This window comes from Peromyscus leucopus, chromosome 8b (genome assembly GCF_004664715.2).
Source record: "Peromyscus leucopus breed LL Stock chromosome 8b, UCI_PerLeu_2.1, whole genome shotgun sequence".
In the NCBI taxonomy this organism is placed as follows: Eukaryota; Metazoa; Chordata; class Mammalia; order Rodentia; family Cricetidae; genus Peromyscus; species Peromyscus leucopus.
This window is the reverse complement of record NC_051086.1, coordinates 5941333-5958179: the sequence shown is the minus strand read 5'-3', so window position 1 is coordinate 5958179 and position 16847 is coordinate 5941333. Positions and strand designations below refer to the sequence as shown.

The following is a 16847-nucleotide window of genomic DNA, read 5'->3' as shown; positions in this document are numbered from 1 at the left end:
ATCTGACTCCTGGTTTTTATTGATAAGACTAATTAGAATCATGCTTCAGGTAGCACCTCATTTTCTCCCTATAGCCGGATGGTGTGATCCTAAGTCCTGCCACACCCGGGAAGAGACATAAAAAACCACCTTCTACCACCTCACCATCAGGCTGTCACCTCTGTCACCAAAGTGGACATGACATTTTGAGAAGGAGGAGCAGCTACTGCATCTGACGCATCCCCTGCAGAACCACAGCCAGATATTTGTTTTGTTGTTGTTGTTGTTTTATTTTGGTTTGGTTTGGCTTTTGGTTTTGGTCTTTGGTTCTGTTTTTTTGCACCAAACATATGTTTTAATATTCCCCAGTTTCTCCAGTCCTGGCTATAGGGTAATGTGTGTGATAATCCTCTTTGAGTAGCAGGCTCAAAGAACTAAGTAAGCCATGATTCCATGTTGCTGAGGGGTATGAACTGGAACCAAATAAAAAAAAGACACTCTCTTCAAGGAACCAGTGAGTGCTGGATGACCAGAGGATACAGCCCATCCTTCCGCAGCCGGAATTTTCCAGTAAGATGCTGCTGTAGAACACTCAGAGATGAGGAAGAAGTTTGTCTCAACAGTGCACAGACACGGAGGTCTGTCCTGATGGTTGTGTGGTAGAGGGCAGCCAAAGTTCCCTGCCACACTCCAGGTTCTGGTTGGCCAGGGCCACCCACTCTGAGGAGGCAGGCCTGCTTCCCTGGGGCTATAGATGTTCTTGAGTCTGCAGAGGGCAGGGCTGCTGGCCCACGTGGATGAGCAACTGGGGACCAGGGCCTGGACATCACAGGCACACAGCATGAACACCAACCCAGGCTCCTCCTAAACCCTGCCTCTAGGTCCTTCTCCAGCAACATCATGATCACAGTCTCACAGTGACCACCCAGCTCTAGGTCCTTCTCCAGCAACATCATTATCACAGTCTCACAGTGACCACCCAGCTCTAGGTCCTTCTCCAGCAACATCATTATCACAGTCTCACAGTGACCACCCAGCTCTTAGCAGGGTAACATGAGACAGACCCAGGACCACAACCTTCTTCAACAGTCCCCTTCCTTCCCCAGGATATCCACCCACGCTCCCAGAGCGGGGCTGTCACAGGTTCAGGGTCTGTGCTGCCAGAACGCTTGGGCCAGAGCCCAACTCCACCTCCCAACCTCCCTTCCCTATGACCCTGCTTCTACCCCAATGCCAGCTTGCTCAGCCACTACCATCCTCTTCTTCCTTCCAGTTACTTCTCGACCCCACTGAGTGACACCAGATCCTCAGAAGGTGAACCTAGCAAGCAGCAGGCTCAAAGAGGAGCCCAGGTTCTGTTTCCCCAGGGGTGCGGAGGGATGGCATGAATCGGCCCTCTGGCTCAGGAGCCCTTGCTGGGCTTCTGTGTCACCCTGGCCACCTGGGTGCTTTTATTTGTTCCTAACACTGACTTCCTGTGGGTGAGACATAAGCCCTGTTCATCACTTGTTGCTCATGGCCTGCCTTCCTTGTTAGAATACGAGTCACAAGGGGGGGTGGGGAGGAATCCCTACCTGTTGGGTTTGCCTCTGTCTCGAAAGCACCTTGCTCAGTGCTTGGCAGACACTAGGTTCTTTAGGCTTGTCTACTGGAAGCCAAAGAGGGCTCCCAGTGCCACCTGCATAGTTAACCATGCTGTCTGAGTAGGCAAGGCTGAGTTACAATATGCATAGTCCATGGAGCAACCTCACAGGATTAGGTTGTCGGGGGAATGTTAGGAGTGGGAGGCACTGAGGAACAATCCAGAAAGAGCAACAGTTGCTCCTTTGGGGACTAGTTCGTGGCTCACTGCGAGAGGCTGCCACCTTGTGGCTGAATGAGAAAGCACACCCAGTCTCCACAGGGTGATGATCAACATTTAAAGGGTTACATCTTGCTGCCAGGGTCTCTCACTTCTATAATCTAGACACTGGTGACAGGTTTGGTTTCTCACTGGCCTTTGGAGAATGTGATCATTGAACTGAAATGTAACCCAAAGGTTTTATTTTGTGATCAACGTGATCTTTAAAACCTGTGCACATCCATATCTGTCCACTCACTTGGTAAATATCTATTGATCAGCTGCCAGGGGCAGGACAGTGTGGGGAGACCTCTGATCCTCCCATAGGAAAGGCAGTGTTTGTGTATTCAAGGCTCTTTTCTAAGGGCCTGCGGGACTGTGCTGACCTGGGGGATAATAGCCACGAGAGCCTGACACCCTCACGCAGGTACATTCTGGTTGAAAGCCGTGCAAGAAGAGGTGACTGCAATGCCAAGTGTTGTGAAGAAAATGCACACAGGAGGGAAGGGGCCGCTTTAGGAAAGGCTGCTATAAAGAAAATGCATACAGGAGGTGAAGGGGGCCGCTTTAGGAAAGGTCACAGAAGAAAGCACACTCAGACTAGAACTTTAAAGACAGGAAAAGCATTCAGGAGCATGGAACAGCACACATAAAGGAGTGCGTTTCTAGACTTGAGAAACAGTGACTGGAGGAGGGTGCGGCAGGGGAGGGGACTAGATGAGGTCAGCGGGTCATTGAAACCAGATTCTACTAATCCCTAATGGCTGCTCTTTATCCTATGTGCAGCAGGAAATCAGTGGAGGGGGGAGATATGGAATCAGGAAGACTCCAGTCCTGTCCTCAAAGGGCGCTTTGTTTCTCAGAGGCAGCCAGAGATGATTGCATTCGGATCCCAGCTTCTCTGGTGCTGTGACCCCGGGCATCTTGTTTTCTCATTCTGAAATGAGAAAATTAACGTGCTGCAGATCTGCTAGAATCGCTGTGGCTTGGCTAGGTCTGTGAGTTGGAGGCTTGACCCACACGGCAGTGTAGTGGAAGCTGTACGAGAGGGGGCCACCAGGAAGAGCGCCACCCACAGGAGGGATTAATACAAGTTGTCATATACAAAAGAGTGATGCTCAGCCCACGCCTTTCTGGGGGCGCATCTCACTGATAATCTCTCTGCACTCCCTCCATTGTAATACACCGCCACAAGGTCCTCACCAGAGGTCACAGGGGGGGCCAACCACCTGACCTTGGACCTTCGCCTTCAAAACTGCGAACTGAACAAAATCTCGTTTCTTTGTAACGCATCCAGCCTCTAACTTCCCGTAGCAAATGGACTAGTACAGGCATGTTAGAGACACAGTTGACTTACATCTGACCCAGAACTTGCAGTGTTGTAGATAGGGCTGGCTAGTGCCTGAAAACAGTCACATATTTCTTGGGGGTGGCGGTGAACAGCATGAGGTAGGAAGACATGCAAGCAGCATGGATGGGGTTAGTCAGGGAGGCCTTGAACACCACCTATCGAGAAGAACAGCTGTGGGCAATAGGGTCCAGGGAAGATTTCTGAGCAGGGAAGGATTGCAAGTTTCCTAAACTTGGCCACAGGAAAGAAGGAAATGGAAGGGAGACTGCACACTCCCTCCCTGCCCCTGAGACCACACGGCCTCCTCCCGTCCCAGGAGGCTCTCCCTGCATGGGATTCTGCCTTAACCAGCTCCCTCTAGCTATGATTTGCTTCACAGGCTCAAATGTCTTGGTCCCTAAGCCTTCACAGCTGTTGCTCCTGTGATGAGCATCCCTACGGAGACAGATAAACAGACAGCACCTCAGCGAGAACATTTCTGTCCCTTTCTCTGTCCAATCACGTCCTGGAAAAGGGCCCAGCTCCATCCCGGAGACTGCTGATGAAGAGGCAGTAAACACAGGCGTCAGCCTTCCTGGCCTGCCAGTTTTTCTGTGGTCTAGGGACTGGGAGAAGTACAGCCTGCCAGCCAAGCTGACACCAACATCACAAAGGAGAGCTCATTCAAGCTTGATGAAACGCCCCTCCAGTGCGTGGCCCTTCCTGCATGATCCTGCCATGCGGAACACTGCACTCCGTCAGCTCCAGCGGGGGTGATCTATGCTCTGCAGCACTTGGGCTTGCAGAATGCTTTCTGGGCCAGAAATTTGGAATAGTACCAGCTAAGGTGGGAATCTGAGCTCTATCCCTGGTCTCTGTGCACATAAAGGGTAACACCCTGCTCCCAAGATGCCTCTGAGAGACAGGAAAGTAGACAAGTCCACCCAAAAGCTGGTTTGTCCCTGGCAAGGACCCACTGTGGTCAAGCAGCCAGAGACAGGCTTATCCATCACAGAAGCATCTCTCTGAGACCTCTCTGCAAGTCTTGGAGTTTTAAAACAAGTAAAGCCACTCTGGCTCTTAGAAAGCTTGAAGTCTGGTGGGGGAGCTGCGTGTGTGCATGCATGTGTGCGTTCGTGTGTTGTGAGTGTGTGAACATGTAGGGATGAACATACACCCATGCAGAGACTGTGCGCACCCCTCAGGTCTGGGTCTATTCCTATAAGTAGACATTTAACAAGCGCTGGGTTGTGCAAAGCCATGATGGTGCTGGAAATGATGATGGTGCTGATAAACAGTGCACTCTCACACCAGCCTGTACAGGGCGCCCTGAAGACCGTATGCCAATCATTAAATCATTGATGGCTGTGGAAATAGAGTGGATATGTAAGGTACAGCTGTTCCCTGAAGAAGCCATTCTTTTAAGACATATTTTATTTGCATGTGTGTGAATGTAGATGCCCACAAAGGACAGAAGAGGGCATCAGAGGCCCTGGAGCTGGAGTTACAGGTTCTGAGCCTTTCCTGGTGAGTGTGCGGAACAAGACTCAGGTCCTCTGCAAGAGTTCTTAACTGCTGAGCTGTCTCTCCAGCCCTCCTGTTCTTTAAGGAAAAAAAGAAAGAAGGAAAGAAAGGAAGGAAGGAAGGAAGAAAGAAAGAAAGAAAGAAAGAAAGAAAGAAAGAAAGAAAGAAAGAAAGAAAGAGAAAAAAATTACATTTACATTTTTAAGAAAATGCGGAGGTGGCTCAACAGTGAAGGAAATGTTTGTTTCAGAATAAACCCGAGGAGGACCCGCTATGAGAAGGTGAGACCGTGAACTGAGCCTCTCTCGTGGGCTACGGATTTCATCAGAGCTGGGGGAGGGCCTGAGGTCCACTTTGGCCTGGTAGTGCTAAGGGTTAAACCAGGATGTGCAGGAATGGTGTGAAGAGTGTTGACTTGGGAAACAGAAGGATTGCCACAGGAAGGAGGAGGAGGCTGTTCTGTCTGGAATGTCTGCACAGGACGGGATGGGGCTGGGATGGGCTTCCCTCCCAGTGATGGTCTTGTTGACTCGACACTCACTTGTTCCTGTGGCTGTGTACACTGGGCCGGTGTGTCGCAATGCATGTATGGAGGGCAGAGGACAATTCAGGGGAGTCTTTCCTCCTACTATATGGGCTGCAGGTCATCAGGCTTGACAGCAGGCACCTTTATTCTCTGAGCCACCTCGCCAGCCCCTTTTCTTCTTCTTGTCTTTTCTTTTGTTTTCGTGTGTTGTTCTAAGTGGGTTTTTATTGCTGTGATGAAACACCATGACCAAAACCAAATTGGAGAGGAAGGAATTTGCTTCATCTTACAACCCCCAAGTCATCTATCTGTCACTGGGGGCAGTGAGGGCAGATTGGAGAAGAGACCACGGAAGAGTACTGCTCAGGGGCTGCTCTCCCGGCTTGCTCAGCTGCTTTTCTTATACAACCAAGGCCCACCTGCCTAGGGACGACATCGCCCACAGTGGGCTGGGCCCTCCTTATCAATGAGCCGTCAAGAAAATGCCCACAAGCCATGCCCACAAGCCAGTCTGATGGAAGCAATTCTTCAGTGAGATTCTGTCTTCCCAGGTGTGTCTAGATTTGAGTCAAGATGACAAAACTCTAACTACAACATGTGTGGTGTTTCTCGGTGTGTCTAGGTGTTGGGGTAAGTGCACTTCTCTGTGTGCGCATGTTGGAGTCAGTGTGTTTTTCTCTGTCCCTCTCTCCCTTATTTTTTGAGACAGGGTCTCACACTGAATTTGAAGGTCATCTATTGGCTAGACTGGCTGGCCAGCAAGCTCCAGGGGCCTGTCTGTCTTGTGACCCCTTCCCCACTAGGGATTTTGCAGACTGAGCCACTGCACTCAGCTTTTCATATGGGTATTAGGGACCCAAACTCAGGTCCTCCTGCTCACACAGTAAGGATTTTTATCCCTGAGGCACCACCCCACCCCCAGTCCTTGGGAACCAGAAGAGGGAGGTGACTGGTAGGGAATGAGGCTGGACATGTGATCAAGAGCTTCCAGAGGTTTGGAGTAAGAAAAACACAGTTATAGTTTGGGCATCACCAAGATTAAAGTCGAACCTGGGGGCTTCTATGAGGCTTAACTTAGCTGTTATCAGTTCAGCTGGCAGAAGAATCACAAAAATACACATACTGTCCATGAACTACCTCCCTCAGACATGCCTCCAAGACTGTAGCTGTTCTTCTGCCCCCTGTGGATGAGAAGAGCGAGGGACTTGCCCGCGGGTAGACACAGGTTTGTGGCTGGGCACAAAGTGTGGAGTCAGAGGATCTGCAGGCACCACTTTATCCCAGCATTGTCGTCTCAAGGCAGGGCTGCCTGTTCAAACCTCTTCAACTTCCCCGTCCACAAACAGAAAGTGTGGCTGGTAAGTCACAGGGCTATGGTACCCTAGTAAGACGTGCGCATGTAGAGTGCCAGGCCGGTGCCAAACTCACAGGCAAACCTCAGCAAATACTAGCAGGCTGGTGAGTGGCTGGGGTAAGTTTAGAATCCAAGTGGGATTTTTCTCTCCTGCTAGAAATTTGGATCCCCTGGTGCACTTGAATTTGCAGAAGTGTTTTGTGTGGCTAGCCAAGTACCACAATAGGTAGGGTAGCCCTGCCCCCTTAGCACTACTGACCATGTGAGTTAAGGGTTCATTTTTTGTTTGAGGTGTTGTTGTTTCTTGTTCTGTTTTCCCAGCAGATAATCCTCAGTGCCTCCCAAGCAAAGCCTGGGTGGCCCTTTCCAGTGTGAATAGCCAACCTAAATCACATCACTAGCCCACTGTTCAGTCCCCACCCTACCTCAAAGAGGCTGCCTGCTTGGGAAAGCCCAGAAGTGTAGGAGGTTAAGTCACAGATTCAGAAAGGCAAGAGAAAAGGGCCGACACCCTGTATAAAATTTGACAAAGAGCTTAAACAGGCATTTTCCCCCGTCACTAATCACTGGGGAAATGCAAATAAAAGCTAGAGTGAGTCACTGATCCACACCATTGGGGTGGCTGTGGTCAAGAACAATAGAGGAAGCTGAAAGTAACAGGCTCAGGGAGCAGGGTAGAGAAGGCTGGACCTCTTGTGCATTGCTCCTGGGAAGTAAAAATGGCATGGCCACCAGGCAGACAGAAGGGCAATTCCACAAAAGAATGAACAAATCAAGACAGAATTGCCAGCAATCCAGAAATTCTACTTCCGGACTATACCGTAAAGCAAGGACTTTGAACAGATATCAGTGTGTCAACATTCCCAGCAGCCTTAGTCACAGTAGCCCAAAGGCAGTGACACTAAAGTGACCATCGGGAACATGGAAGATGAAGATGTGTAGAGAGCGCACAGCGAAGTAGTAGTATTCAGCCACAGAAAGGAGGGAGACTCTAAAGCAGATAACAAGGATGAGGATGAATCTTGAGGACACTGAGTGAAATCAGACGGACACTCAAGACGAAGGTGGTGGAGACTGAACTTTCTTGAGTGACCCAGCATGCTTAGACTCATACAGACAGAATTCAGCAGGCAGGGGGAAAGGGTGAGGGACATGAGAGATGAGGCATAGAACCGCTGCTACAGGCAGGAAGTGGGACATCATAACACCATAATCTCCCCAGGCCAGGCCCACCAGGCAGGGAGAGACACACCTGGAGGGCTGGGAACCTGGGAGCTGGGACAATGGCTGATTGCATCCAGATTCTACAGTCTATGGTTCTGCTTGCTAGGGAGGTTTGCTTTGTGCCGAGGACGGCAGAAGTCAGGTGGGTCACCACATTGCCTATTTCCAGTGTGGCCAGAGGGTGCCGTGGGTGGCTATTCTGCTGGAGAGGAAGCCTGGAGGGGATGACTGGGCCAGAGAAGGCCCTGGTCCAAAATGGATGCCGCTCTCCAAGTGGGTCAGCGAAAACAGCTTAATGAAGAGTCTGTTTGTCAAGGGATGGGCCGTACCAAGGGAACCAAGGAAAGGGTCCTGTGCCCGGAACTGTGCTAGTACGAAACCGTGGCCTTTGTAAAGACAATTCAGAAGGCAGTTGGGGGAGGAGGGTTACCCAGACTTCTCCTGCCAAGGCCTCCCACCAGCCAAGTTACCCAAGCACAGGGCATCGACTGGTGAAGCCCATCAGACCAGCCTCTACAGCCAGAGTGTGGGAAAGACGGGCAAGGAAGTCAGAAAGGTAATGGAGGGGTTTCCAGGGGCAATCAAAACCAAACTATCTGCAAGGCCTGACTGGACTGAGGGGACCCTCCTCTGGGAAATTCCTTGGCTGATCTTAGACTATGGATGGGAAGGTGCCTGGAGGGGAATCCCACCCCCACCCCCTCACGCCCCCCACCCCGCTCAGTGGCTGTGAGAACATTGACCTGAAGCCTGAACTACCCATCCATGCTGTTATGTGTGTCCAGTCATTCATTCATTCCTTCATTCATTCGGCCAGCACTGAGTGCCCAGCCAATGTTAGGAGGCGCTAGGTGAAAAAGTGTGGAGCCACTTGTAGCCTTGATTTGCTTAGTGTGGGGCAACCATGGGTTCAAACCACCTGCTCCATGAATCTGGAGGCCGCTCTCAGGTCCTCTGTAAAAGGCGATTAATCGTCTTCCTCTATTCGCGGGTGTTCTAACTTTAAGCAAGCATCTGTGAAAAGGACAGGGCACAGGGCCAGGTGTGAACTCAGTCCACCATGGGGGGCAGGGGTTCGCTACCTACCCAGCACCCCTACTTTCGCTCACATTCGCCGCCCTTTGCAGGACCGCGAGGGCATTTTTGCAGTTTTTTCTCTCCATGTCACAGACAGTGAACCCAGGAGACCTAGTCACCACTGCTTCTCCTCTGAATTCCTAGAGCTGGGGGTGGGAGACCGGATTTATAGCGACTGGAATGTCCGCGGTTCACAGACACCGAGGGGGGTGGGCACCCGCCACCCGCCCTGAGCCCATTTCGGGGATGGGGAGCCCGAGCAAACTGCTTGGATGCGTGGGCTTATAGTCGCCAGGCCGGGGCGCGGGGGCCGGGGCGCGTCGTCCCGCCGGGCGCGGGGACAAAGGCCCGCGGGCGGACGTGGCCCGGCCAGGCCGGGCGGGCCCTTTAAGCGGGGTGGGCGGGCGGCGCGGGGGCGGGCAGGGGCGGGGCGCGGAGGGCGGCGGCGGCGGCGGCGGTGGCGGCTAGTGCTCGGCGGCTCGGATCGCGTTGGCCCGGCCCGGCCCGCACGGCGCTGGGCGCGGAGAACCGCCATGCCGCCGCGGCGCAGCATCGTGGAGGTGAAGGTGCTGGACGTGCAGAAGCGGCGCGTGCCCAACAAGCATTATGTGAGTCTGCGCCCGCGCCACGCGGCGACCCCAGCCCCGCGCAGAACTTGTGCCCCGCGCCCTCCCTGCCGTCTGTCTCTCCACGCGCCCCTGATCCCCGCACCCTCCCCGCACCCTCCCGCGCGCCCCGGGCCCCCCGCGCCCTCCCCGCCATCTCTCCGCGAGCCCCCGCCCTGCCCACCCACCCGTGCAAAAGTCTGGCCCCAGCTGCTGCTGGAGACTCAGACAGAAACCAGGAGAGAGACCCACGGAGGCGCGGTTTCAGGCCACCCTCCTGTCCAGAGGCGCCCAGCCTCGTGGGACCAGCCAGCCAAGCCCCTCGTCCTTCTGAGCATGGGTCATTTGAGTGCCCCTCTCCAGTAACTTCCGTTTAACAATGTGGGAAAGTTTCCCCAGGAGTACCCCCCTCTGTGAAATGAGAATTTTGTTTGGAGCTGGCAAGCTGGGGAGGAAATGGGTTCCCGGTGTCATTTTGCGGATGGGAAGGCTGAGGGTTCTAGAACATGGACGGTGGGCCCCGGGCCCACGGTGACCCTCAGGTGGGAAGTGGCCTCCAGGGCTGCTTAGGGACCTTGTCTGCAGTTGAGGTGGCCCAGGTTCCACCTCAGAGGTTCTGAGAAGTGGGACAGTGGATCCAGAGGAGGCCCTGGGGACTTCCCTCCAGGAGTGAAGGGAGCTGGTGTCCCTGCCTGGAAGAAGCTGCCTGTGGCAGCCCTGGAGAAGTTAACCAGGAAGGAGAAAAGCAAGAGGGAGGGAAAAAAAAAATCCTAACAAAGAAATGTGGAACAATAACTAGAAAAGGGCGTTGGCTGGAGGAAGGCTGGCCAGGGGCCTCCCTGGAAGCCCCTTTGGGGTCTGTTTGTTTAAGAGAGCCGTTCTTCCAAAGCAGACAGATATCCGTGCCTTCCATGAGTCGCCCATAAAATTCTGGAAGGAGATGGCCGGGAATCCACTGCGCTCTGCAAGAAGGGTGTGCTCTGTTCCCATGTATTGTTATTGGCTGGGCGTTCAGTTACTCAGTCCTGGGCCAGCCAGCGGGGGCTGCTTCCTGGACCTGCGGTATCTTTAAATAGAGCTAAGTTTTCCTTGCTTCAGAGCTCAGCTAAATTGCCTTGGTTTCCCCACCCCCCACCCCCTTTTCTCCCCTTCACTGTTGAAAATGCTGCCAGATCTTGGTTTCTTGTTGGAGCCTGCTGAGTTGCCTCTTGGGTATGGGACAGTTTTCAGTAACCCACCAACTGGAGGAAGTGGAGAATTCTCTATGCCGCCTGCCACCAGATCTGTGAGCCCACCAGATCTGTGAGCCCGCCAAACCAGAAGAGCTCCAGTCACCGAGGACTGGGCATCATGGCCCATGCTCTCTCGGGCTGTCGCACACCTTTAGTAGTGGTTTTCTCAAGTCCGTTTCACAGGAGCAGAGCAAGTGTGTAAATCCAGGCCCGTTGGACCAAAAATTTTGTGACCACGCCTCTTCTCAGACCCCACACACCCACAGAGGCCCTGGACAAAGTCCTTTCAAAACCTGGGAATCCACGCAGGCCCACACCTCCCTGCCAGCGCTTTGCAGCTTTGAGGGGTGCCCCTGAACTTCCAGCAAATTGTTAGGGGCCCACTGAGCCAGGGCTACAGAGCAGCCTAGCTTGGGGCTCAGCTCTTGGACTCCCAGGTTGCTGTTACTTCTTGGAGTCTCTGTGTCTGTCCTCAGATGAAAGATGGGGTGATGATGCCCCTCCCATCGGGAGCAGTCATGTGACCGACATGGCGTTCCTTAACTTAACGGTAGCCCCGTGGTGTCCGTGTCTCTCTGATTGGAAACATGCTGCAGTCATGCGGGAGCTTGTTCCGAGAACCCGTTCCTCTGAACGTGGGCTTAGTCACTTCTGTGACGAGGGGCCTTCTCCCTGCCTTTGATTCCCCAGATGAGGAAGGGGGGGGATGAATGCACCCTGAGTCATCCAGAGGAGCAGATCATTTGGGACAATGGGAGGAGGGTCCCAAAGCCACCTGTCCCCCAGCTCCGCACACCGAAGGGAGTGGGTCAGGAAAACAGGTGTTGGCAGCCTGGCTGAAGTACCCGTGCTTCTGCCCTCCATACAGCAGCTCCCCTTTCCTCAGTGGTAGCAACCAAAAATATGGACAGGGGACCGTCTTAGTCTGTTTTTCATTGTGGAGCCAAGTACCTGAGGTGTAAAAAAGAGGTTTCTTTAGCTGCCTGGGAAGCTGGAAGTCCAAGACTGGGCTGCCTCATTGGTTTGGCCCCTGGACTTCTTGGCTCCATCCCAGAGTCATAGGTGACATCATGGCAGGAGCATGTACAGCGGGAGCGATTGTATGCTGAGACTAGAAGCCAGAAAGATGGGGGAGGAGCCAAGGGCTTTGTAACAACCAGCCCTTTGGGAACTGAGGTCCTGGGAGAACTACCTTAATCTCTGTTAAGACCATGCACCCAATCACCTAACTGCCTCTCCCTAGGCTCCGCCTCTTAGGTCCTACCACTTCTCAGGTCACCACACTGGGGACCAAGATTCCAACACAAAACTCTTGAACGTGGACAGACCATATCCAGACCTTAACAGGGGTGACACCATGTACTTCTGCCCCTGTCACACCACCACAGTGCAATGTGCACATCCGTTTCCAGTGTCCTGGCTGCTGTGCCTCTGATGCCGGGCCAGGAAGAGACCCGGTCAGAGGTTCTGAGGCTTCAGCTAGACAACAGTACCTGGGGCTCAGGGCCAGGTCCCCCGCTGCACCTCCATGTCAGGTTAGCAGCCTCTCCACAGGGAGCCGCCTTCACCGGTGGACAAGGCTGGTGTCACTGTGTGTCACCCATGATGTGCCTGCCCCACTCAGAGCCTGGACTTCAGAATAAATGTGAAGAGAACCCCTCAGAGTGATATCCTGGGGCCACCCTCCAACTGGAGTGTCTTCTAGCAACCTGTAGGCTCTGGAGGTCTTGATGGGATCCTCTCCCCTGTGCTGATAAAGGACACACAGGGTCACGGGAACAGTAGGGTCCCCAACCACAGCAGTACTAACTAGCCCTAGATGGAGCCTTGGGTGTGGGTTTCGTTGTCCTGATAGCTCTTTGAGAGTGGTAGACTCCCGTCATGTGACTTCAGTGTTTCAGAAGCACAGACAGAAAAAAGCCCACCCCATCCGTAGACTCCTGCCCCTGCTGGGCTGTGCATTTGTCTTAGGTCCCTTTTGTCTTTATATTTAGAATAAATAAACCACAGAGGCAGAGCCCTGTGTCCCCTTCCACTCACATCTTTCCCCCAAACCACTGCCCCACATCCCTTATTTATCATTCCCAGTTGGTAGCCCAGGCAGGCCTGGAACTAACCATGTATACCGGGCTGGCCTTGAACTCACAGAGCTCTGCCTGCCTTTGCCTTCTGAGTGCTGAGATTACAGACTGCCGTGCCTGGCCCTCACTCACTTTTAAAAGACAGAGTCACAAGTTGGAGAGATGGTTCAGTGCTTAAGAGCACGTGTTGCCCTTGCAGAGGACCTGGGTTTGATTCCCAGCACCCACATGGAGCTTCACAACCATCTGTGACTCCAGTCCCAGGGGATTGGACACCCTCTTCTGGTCTCCACAGACACCAGGCACACATGTGGTACACATACATTCAGGCAACATCTACACACATAAAATAGGGGTCCATAGGGGTAGCTTCTTTTTATTTAGCTGTCTTCTTCACATATCATTTATATACCACCACAGTGTCCCATTGTAACCATAGAGGTCACTGGCATTTGTAGAAACTGTGTAGGGCTGAATAGCCATCACCCCAGTCCAGTTTTATAACATTTCTATCACCCCATTTGCCCTCAGTATCCCCTTCCTTGTCCTTTACATGTTTTACCTGCCAACCCATCTCAATCTTGTCTTCAGTGTTTTGAAATCTTGCCCTTTTCAAATTTGTGTTAATACAGAAGCCCAGTTCATCTTCACGGCTGCATAGTACTCCATATGTGGCTATTTCCCTCCATTTTGAAAGTCCTCTCCTCCTGGGGACTCAGGGCTGTTCTTCCCAGCAGGTAACCTGGCCGGAACTGTTCTGTGTCTAGTCCCAGCACAGGAACTCTGCTGGGCCTTGGAGTGTTATGTTCAACTCTGCCTGTCACTGCAGGAGCCACCTCCCTGGGTTCCCTCTGTGTTGGGCCAGTCTCTCTGTTGTCAGACTTTGTAGTTGGTGGATGCCAGTCTGCTTGCTGCACGGTGGTGTCCTGTGGTGGTGCTCCTTAGCCTTTCCCTGCTTGCTAATGAGGTCCAGTGGCCTTGTGTGCCCTCCTTGGCCGCCTGAGATTCCTCCTCTGTGAATTGCCTGTTTATCCTCTGCTGCTGGCTCCCTGTGTTTTGCCTTTCATCTTCTCGTGATGTGAAAGGTTTATACATCTCAGATACTAATCTTGCAGGCGGTTAGATTAATGTTCTCAGTTTCCCCTTGAGGAGACTGTAGGCTCAGAGAATCCAAAGTATGGGTGTGACGTCACACAGCAGGGGAGAAACCGTGGGGACCGAGCTAGCTAGGTGTGTTTGTCTGGGAGATAGGGGCAGCTTTGTGATGCCACCACAAACCAGGGGGCTCACTGTGGCCACCTTTTCTGAGGTGTCAGGGTCATCCTCGGCCCTTCTCTCCTCCCTCTGTTCATTCAGTCTACTGACATGCAAGTCGTCAGCCCCTGTCACTCACTCCAAAGAAGCTCTGAGTGGATTGTCCTCACAGAGTGAGAGATTGTCAGGGCGTCCCTCCTTAATGGGTCAGGTCTAGGAGCCTGGGAGTGAGGGTGCCGGCCGAGTCCGTGTGGATGCTGTGAGGCCAGAGCTGTTCTCTGTATCGTGTGGCGGTCCTCAGATGCCGAGCTGTGTGGAGTGTAGATCTGCTGCCCGTGCACATCCACAGCCATTGCCCTCCTCTGCCATCCCTGGCACCCCTTTTATGGAAACCCTCAGAGTAGGGCAGCCAGTGGGAATGTTAGAGACAAACCAGCCTGGATGCAAGTTCTTTGTGGCGGTAGGCCACCCTGTCCCACGCTGGCTTCTGGCTTTGTGAGCGAGGTGGCTCCTCCTGAGAAGATAGTGTGAGAATTCGAAGGTGCCAGAATTCTGCTGGAGAAAACTGCCAGCGACTAGCACATTTCTTGCCGACTTACCTTTGCCTTGGTGGTGGCAAAGCCTGGCTTTGCATCTCATCACTGCTGGCTGAGCTAGGAGCCCTGCCAATGGCACTTCCAAGGGTTTAAGTCCTGAGCCTCAGTGCGGAGCCCGATGGCATCAGTGGTGGCCACGGAAAACCACAGCGTGGCCCTGATCTGGAGCCACTGCCCCTCTGAGATGCGTTGTGTCTGCCTCGCTCTTCTGATCTCTCCTGTGGCACCTGCCAGGCTGGGCGCCAGGCTGCAGCATGAAGAGCCACTCCAGTCTCCTCTACAGATGGTCCTGGACTTCCCCATGTCTGTCACACAGCGGCGACACCCTCACGGCATTTTCAAAAAGAGATTTCTTATTTTTATCTATATGCGCATGTGCTTGTCTGTGTGAGGGAATGTGCAAAACTACGCTGATGTCTTCGGAGGCTAGAAGAGGGTGTTCAGTCCTCTGGAGCTGACGTTACAGATAGTTGTGAGCCTGGGTGCTAGGAACCGAACTTGGGTCATCTGGAAGAGCAGCAAATGCTCTTAACTACCTAGCCATCTCTCCAGCCCCTGAGAACTTTCTTTTAAAGTGTCTGTTGCTTTCTTGATGCTGGGGGAAAAAAAAGGTGGGGTGCCCGTCACAGAAGCGAGCTGTGCCGAGCAGGTGGCAAGGAAGACGGCTTTGGGATGCTCTTCTGGGAACCTTGACAGCTGTGCCCACTGCTCCTGTCCCCTCAGCCCCAGGTACAGGCACCAGGCCCCCCCTTCACTGGAAGGCCTGCTCCAAGGGAGGTGCCTCAGCTACTTCTCTCTTACCCTGGGTCCCGCAGGTAGAAGGAGGCTGCGCCAGCATAACTCCAAACAGTTTCAGCAGGGAGTGGGTGCAGACGTTGAATCGGTGCCTTCCACGCTTCTAGTGAATGGAGAAAGCCCACTAGTCAGATTGCTGCTCTGTCACTTACCAACTCTGTGACCACAGTGGGATCTATTACCCTCTCTGTGCTCAGTGTCCCCATCTATAAAATGGGGTTGTTAGTAGTTCCAGTTTGAGGAGGCCAGTGTGAGGATGATGGTGGACCCAGGCCCTGGTCCCAGCCTGGCGAGATCAAGCCTTACGAGAAACATCCATGTATAACTGTCATTTACCATAGTTGTAGGTTGGTGGCTGCTTAAATGCCCATCAGTGGGATCCGTGTGACATGCACATGCAGAATTCCAGGGGGGTAGTGTAGATACACTTGGCTTCTGCCAGGGCATCACAGTTAAACTGGCTATGGGCACACGCTCAGGCCCTTCCTGCAGATTGCCATTGAAGGGTGGAAATGGCCATCTACAAAGACCCAGAAAAAGAGCTGATAAAAAATGCTGCACTTCTTTATTTTGCTTGTCTGTGTGGTTGTTTTTGTTTTTTTTGTTTTTTTTTTTTTTTTTTTTTTTTTTTTTTTTTTTTTATGTTTTCCAAATGTTCGGCAATGTACACATGGCCCTGTTTTTAGTGAAAATAAAAACCGGCGACTGCTTGTTTTTAAAAAAGAGGCCGTGCCAAGCCGAGGTGGCTCCAGCAGGTTCCCACATCCTGCTGTCACCCTGAGGTCCCTCTGCATTCTTCCTGATCCTCCAAGAGCAAGGCCTCCTCAGATGGGCTTCTGCTGACCACCAACACTTCTTTCCATTGCTGCCACACATGAAGGGCTCGCATGTGGCTTTCCAGCCACGAGCTGAAGGAGCAAAAGCTGTGAGTGTGAAATCCCGCGGGACAACCCGGGGCTTGATTTCCTGCCTATAGTGTGCCTTGCCCGGAGAGTCCAGTCCTTCACGGTGCCTGCAGCTGAGGCGGGGTGCCGCAGACACTCTGGTGTGCTCCCCAAGGTCACAGGGTCCTGGAAAAGTCCTTCAGCTAGAGGTGCGCCCCGCCCCTGCTCCTGGGGTATTTTCTGTGTCTGAGGGCTCCCCAACCCAGGTACCCACAATGGGCAAGTGGCACGGTTTACTGCACCTCCAGAAAGGACCAGACTAGAGATCCTCCCTTCGAGCTGCACATCCCACTCATGATGCTTGGACTCTGCTTGCAAATTACTTATCTGTCTTAGTTACGGTTGCTATTGCTGTAATGAAACACTATGACCAAAGCAGCTTGGGGAGGAAAAGGTTTATTTGGCTTCTCTATCCTGAGTCACGGTCCGTTGAGGGAAGCCAAGGCAGGAACTCAAACAGGACAGGAACCTGGAGGCAGGAGCTGA

General features: G+C 52.9%; 1 protein-coding gene across 3 annotated transcripts in view; it reads left to right on the top strand.

The window, feature by feature from the left end:
* The first annotated feature begins 8263 nt into the window (after window positions 1–8263).
* The window catches only part of Sh3pxd2b (SH3 and PX domains 2B), a 90265-nt gene continuing 81681 nt past the window's right edge, over window positions 8264–16847 (top strand). For 2 of the 3 annotated variants that reach the window (XM_028857790.2, XM_028857789.2), the window contains exon 1: window positions 9304–9462. In XM_028857790.2, coding sequence (XP_028713623.1) covers window positions 9388–9462 — 75 coding nt within the window. In that variant the 5' untranslated portion in view covers window positions 9304–9387. Of the gene's footprint in view, window positions 8334–9303; window positions 9463–16847 lie in introns of those variants that run through there. The other variant, XM_028857791.2, reaches the window with a different exon arrangement.